The 6,237-nt window shown below is 38.9% G+C and overlaps 1 protein-coding gene across 1 annotated transcript; it reads right to left on the reverse strand.

Annotated features, from left to right (window-relative positions):
- Positions 1–3,779: 3,779 nt before the first annotated feature.
- Positions 3,780–5,746, reverse strand: LOC117779195. The gene is made up of 2 exons (XM_034615191.1): positions 5,004–5,746; positions 3,780–4,325 (listed from the first exon to the last, which is right to left on the reverse strand). Exons 1-2 carry the CDS (start codon positions 5,287–5,289, stop codon positions 3,910–3,912), a joined length of 702 nt encoding a protein of 233 aa, XP_034471082.1. The 5' UTR covers positions 5,290–5,746; the 3' UTR covers positions 3,780–3,909.
- Positions 5,747–6,237: the final 491 nt, after the last annotated feature.

Below are 6,237 nucleotides of genomic sequence, written 5' to 3' on the forward strand. Positions count from 1 at the left end.
TTGGCTGGGAAAAGAATTGAAGGACCGAGAGCGCGACCAATCAGATGAGAGCAAGTATGGGGGCACTTCCTGTCTTTTTTTTATGACCCTTGAGCTTTTTGAGTAAACATTTGATCTAATTTAGGTTGAAGGTTTGATACTTTCTGTCAATTGTTTTAGGATTGGGATTATTGAAGAGTACATTTAATTGTTTGGTATTGTCCATTTCTTTTTCTTTATTGAATGACATAGTAAATTGTCGTATTTTATACCTAAAAAACTCCCATTTCTTGATAGGTGTTAGTTCTTCAGAATTCTCAATTTCAGTGATCAGAGATTTCATCTTTTGACAGTACATGAATTCTTCTTTTTGTGTTCTCTTTTAACACATAGATAACACTGTGATCAGTTAGTGGAGTAGCAGAAAAAACACAGCTAATTTCATACGTGAAGAAACTACGAGCTAGCCACTCGACAAAATCACGACTGTTTGCTGGTGGAACAGCTCCCCATTGACATGGTTGAATGCACTTATTTTAAGTGGCTTTGGATAAAAGTGTCAGCTAAATGAAATTTAATGTAATGTAATGTAATTAACCACTAGTCAGTTCTAGACTTTAAACTGTGATTTGAGCTGAACCATGAATATTTGAATATATCTGGATTTAAATATCTCCATGCATCAGGTAAACTCTGTTCATGGCAAAAGTTTGTAAATATAGTATTTGGGTGACTTGCAAAGTGTCTCGAAGGATTTTTATCTTAAAATTCATCATGAATTGAGTGGAGATCACCTCCAATTGATATTTGATATTTAGATATTTTAAAATGATCTAAATGTAGAGTAATTTGCTCTAGTAGTGTTTGTCTTTGTAATCATAGATATTGATTAATATGAATTTTAAATCATCAAGGGTCAGTATAAGAACTAGGGCTGCGAGCAGCACTGTGCCTGATGTGGCCGCGGTGGAGGGCGAATAGGGACCGGGCGAAACGGTTCTGTGTTGCGTGCTTTTTGTGCATCGATGGAAGGATAATGGCCACTAATCACACATTACAGTCCACGCCATCAAGTGTAGACCACATGATGGAAATTAAAGTTAAAGTTGAAAAATGAAGCTTACCTCCTTTTGGCAGTAGGTAGTGCTATTGTATAAACAATGCAGAGTTAGAGACACTACACTATCACTACATACAGACTTATAGATCTGTTCAGGTCAAAAACACTCTTGTCTTTCTTCAGATCGTAATCTATGACCACTGACACTGTGACATTAAGGCAAACTGACATCAAGGAATCCGTTGCTTCTGTCCCTGTTCAGGCCGGGACACTGATCATGTGACCGAATTTTGGGGCTGATTGGACAATGCACAGTGGAGTTATGACAACTTCGTCTCCTTTGGTGAAGGATCAACCTTTACCGCACCTCAATGTTTACACGGTTTGAGGAAATGTCACAGTTCCGACCATGTTCTTATAGCTTGTCTGAGCTCATTTGAGCTGTATATTGTAAAGCAGCCAGGAGAAGTACGTGCATCAAAGTATAAAACATGTCATTTCCTGTCGCCAGCAGGTGGTGCTGTGACGATGAGTCAGTATTGACATATGGATCTGATCAGTGCGGGACTGTGATCGTGTGAAAGAGGTTTGAGGCTGACTGGGTAATCGCAGAGGAGTTATAATAAATCCCTATTTTTTTGGCAAATAATCAAACTTTGATGCCACGCTTTGACGTACAATAAAAAATTTGACGTACAATAAAAAATGTAATAACTTTGAAACTCCAAGGAGTTGAGATGACCCTCACTGAATTTAAAGTTGATCTGATGAAAGCTCTGGGAGCAGTTCGTTAAAATACACAATGTGTCAAACGGCCAAAATGGCCGCATTTTTAAATGGATATATGTTGAATGTATATTTCGACTGGACCCCAAACAGATATTGAAATCACTTTGAATTTTTCTTTGGATTATTAATTGTTTTGTCTACTTTGCACTTATTGTTTAGATTTTCTGTTTATTTTTGTAATCTTGCTCTGTACTGGTAACTGTGTTGATTTTGCTGTAGTTGCTCAGTCCTGAAATGAAGTCTGTTTCTTTTGGAAAAGATGTTGCTTGTAAGATTTGTATGCAATAAAGAAAGGAAGAAGAAAAAACTTCACGGGGAAGAAAACCACAGAAGCTTGTTGGAAGATGAGACTTTTGTTGGATTTGTGGATTTATCTTGTGATACTGCTTTGAATCTTCTCACAGAAGCACCTGGCACATTTCTGGATGCATGTGCACTTGGAATATATTAATGTGTCTACCAAGGCACTGAAGTTTCTTTTGCCTTTTGCCACAGCTTACCTGTGTGAAACTGGATTCTCAGCACTTGTGGCTTTTTACACAAAGTGCGGCAACATCAACTCTCTCATTAGGTGAGTTAAAAGTCGGACAATGTACCTTAACTCAACGTGTGATTTAATATCCAGTTTCATCGAGATAAACAGCTTGAGGTCTCAGACTGGAGTAAATTAAAGGGATAGTTCTCCCAAAAATGAAAATGCACTCATTATCTACTCACCACTATGCAAATGGTTGTGTGGGCGAAGAGTCCATACATCATTTCTTTAAGATTGAAGAATCGGACCCCCAGTTACTTCAGTTGTATTGAATTTAGCTCCAACGCTGTTTACTCCCGAGACTCCAAAGGTGTTTTGTGGTCTCAAACACTTCACCCACCCCTCCATTGGCATAGTGGTGAGAGATATGAGTGCATTTTCAATTTTGGTAAACTATCCCTTTAATGTCTTGCGAGAGTGAGCGTTTCAGGGGCCTTAAATGCCTCAAATACATATTCGGTTACGCTGCAAATGTGATTTTCTTCTTCCTGATATTATTGTTTTGACATTTTATGTGTAAGTGCTCTGTTATACAAACAGGATATAGGTTCTCAAACACTCTTTGCACTTAATGTTTTACATTTGTTGCTTTGCCAATTGTTACCTTTAAATGTGATTATTACGGACAATTTGAGGACTTTGAGACTGAGCGCTTTGTTTCGTCCCATTATTGGATTCTCACTGCATATGCCCATGTTCATATACAATTATTCTGACTAGGAATAAATAATATGTATGGAAAGAGTTGATTCTACGCTTGCATAGGGAATGGCTGCAGCATACAATGTTGACACTTTGTGATTGAGTGTTTAAAAATTTGACATGTGATACAACAACCATATTAGGCCAATTGAAACATGAATACAAAATATGTTTCAGTAAAAATAAGATTGCGCTGTTTACAAATGTAACCTTTGATTATCTAATTTCTAGAGCCAGGGAGGTTGTTAATGCCAGAAACACTGGTAAGATGTACTGTCAGGGAGGAGTATTAATACGCCTTTTAAAATATTACTTTAACCCCTCCAGATCTATGAACAGTTATATTTTAGTTGGTTTCACTCAACAAGGAGTGAAATTTTGTCTCATTTCTTTGTTGTGCATTCTTCATTTTTAAGTCTAAATATTCTCAGGATTAATTGGATCGCCTTCATATTGGGTCAGTGCAATCTAAATACCTTCAAGATGAAAAGTTGTGCTCTTCATGAGGTTTCATTGAACGGCTTGACGTGAAAGTTTGACGTTTCACCTTGAGACAGGAAGTTCTTCCAAATTGTTATGTTGTCAGATCTGCACCAAACTTCACAAAACCGGATCCAGCTGATATTTGGTCCAAAGACCCTCAAGAGTGTGAGGAACAGATTCTGATTCAGATGCTCAATACAAACATAAGAAACTCCAAGAATTATTTATTTATGGATTTATTTCCGTCAAAAAACAAAACTCTACAGGACTTCAACCATATCATGACTATATTATGAACTATTTTGTACTGAAACATGATATTATTTTATGATATCACTCTAAAGTGGTCCCAGTGACCGAGTTAAACAGGGTAGGGGTGTGCTTGGTAGAGTACCAGTAAGGGTTCACTCAGGGAGCCTCTATCCAGACAGTACAGACTCTGTGTCAGAGCCTCATGAAGGACCAGACTCCCACTCTCATCTGTATAACGCAGCTGAAAACCCACCGCCTCCACTGGCTTCACTGTCAGGACAGCTGACACGTCAAACACATCAAATCCAGACGAGGGTCGCTGATCCAGGGTCAGTAGCCTCTCCCCCAGAGCGGGACTCTCCTGCAGGGCTCCCTGTGAAGCAGTGACACTGTGCAGGGTGACAGTCACGCTGACGGGACGGGGGTGGAGGGTTTTTCTGAACAGAACTAGTTCTGCCCCCAGCATGGAAGGGCTTAGACTGCTGACGTTGAACCAGATCCAGCCTGGAGGAGCCTCGTCTGGACCTGGGTGAGAAACGAAATTTCAAAAAAGAGGAAAGGATAAGTTACAGCTGATACAAAATGTCAGATAAATTCCACCAGTTTTAGAAATTAATATCAGTTTTCTTGTCATTAGGAGTATTGCTTAGCCTTTAAAACAGTTTCATACAGTATGTTCTATGGCTTCTGCTCTGTTTAGTTTGACATTCAAATTTTTACATCACAACTTATTACCTATAATCAGCTAACTAAACTAGACTAAACGAGCCAGTGGGAGAGTGAATGTTGAACACATTGAACACACCGCTCCAAATGAATGCTAATGCTGCTCTGTCTGCAGGCCATGTCACCTGTTAGCAATATCAACTTTAACAGGTGAATAGTCAGTATGTTAGTATTGTGTTTAGAGGTTTTTCCAATGTCACAAGAAAAATAAAAAAGTAACATTCACATCTTGTAGGTCTATACTATGACAAACGTGTATTAAACTGGTGTGTTTATAACCAGAGTGTCTAGAATCAGTACACTGTTTGTTTCCATGTCCGGCAGTGCAAGTGCATCTTGGGTCATGTGGCCAAACAGGAAATGCATCATTAGATAGGTTTCATAGTAGTACTAATAGTAGTATTATGTAAAAGTTATTTTGTAAGTTAGTTTAATTTTAGTAAATTTACTAAAATGTATTGAATTTGAAGTCCTTACCCGGAACACTCCGAAAGCTCTGTACCAGCATTCCGTCTGATCTCCCGAAGTCTTGAGCCTCCAGTGAGTCCAGATGCTGATAGACCCTCCTCATGTAGGGATGTGGTTTGGCCTGATGGCTCGCAGACACTTTATTGATATGTAGCATTTCCAAAATAGCTTTGTTGAGCTCCTGGTCATCCTCTGCATCTCTGCGGAGACCCGTCAGCGACAAGCCTGTGGCCGGGCACAGCAGCACGAAGACCAGTGTCACATGACAAAATCCCAGACCGACCTCTCGAAGCATTCTGAATGAATTCTGATGTATTTCTAACCAGCCTGATGTGATCCTGTATCTGTGCCTCTCCTCCTGTCAGAGTGCTGCGGAGGTTTCCAGCTTGTAGTGTAACAGTCTGTACGCTAATAGGTATGCAGGAACCACAGGGGCTGTCAGGACTTAGTGAAGCGGTCCCGTTCTGAAGCCAAGGAATGTTGCTTCTTTTTCACAAACACTCTGCCATGGACTCTAATGAGCCACAGTCCTGCACAGCTCTGAACAGACACTCTGACTTGAGACGAGACATGAAACAATATATGTCTTGGGTATGAAGAATTAGTGGCAATGTTGGGAAAGTTATCAAAAAGAAATGTTACCATATTAAGAAAACTAGACTCACTCAGTAGTGCTCATACCTCCACCGAGGCCCAACAGTCTCCTTATGAAACTACATTCAAATTCACTAGATCTGTATTTCTTATTTGGATCTGCACCAAATTAGACACATAAATATCATTCCCCTAAACATATCAGATTTTTTTTCATTTCACAATGAGATTGGTTCAAGATTTTGGATCCAGAAGGAATTGAACTCTGGCAAATTTATTCTCAACTTTCTTCTCGTAAAAGTGCGACTTTATTCTTGTAAAATTCCAACTTATATCAAGTAATATTACATGTTTCTTCTATACTGCGACTTTATTCTTGTGATATTACAACTTTATTCTTGAAATCTCAGAATGTATTATTTTCTCAGGCCTAACATTAACCTTTACTGGAAGGTCATTACCACTCAAATGACATCTAGAGATATTTGCTCATAAAAATCTTCAAATTACATGGTATACATTCAAATGTGTTTCATCATGAGAATTCTTTTGAGGATTACTTTTGCATTCACTCGCAATATGTTTTGCACTTTTTCTCAATTCTTTGTGAGAATATGAGCGGCAATGGGCATAGGGACTCCAAAGGCCG

Source organism: Hippoglossus hippoglossus, chromosome 18 (genome assembly GCF_009819705.1).
Source record: "Hippoglossus hippoglossus isolate fHipHip1 chromosome 18, fHipHip1.pri, whole genome shotgun sequence".
In the NCBI taxonomy this organism is placed as follows: domain Eukaryota; kingdom Metazoa; phylum Chordata; class Actinopteri; order Pleuronectiformes; family Pleuronectidae; genus Hippoglossus; species Hippoglossus hippoglossus.

Bases quoted from the DNA above. Each gene is read 5' to 3' on its own strand.
- LOC117779195 (XM_034615191.1), bottom strand. From the start codon at position 5,289: ATGCTTCGAGAGGTCGGTCTGGGATTTTGTCATGTGACACTGGTCTTC. The intron at 4,326-5,003 runs GTAAGGACTTCA...TTTCTCACCCAG, and splicing joins GAGCTTTCGGAGTGTTCCGG to GTCCAGACGAGGCTCCTCCA.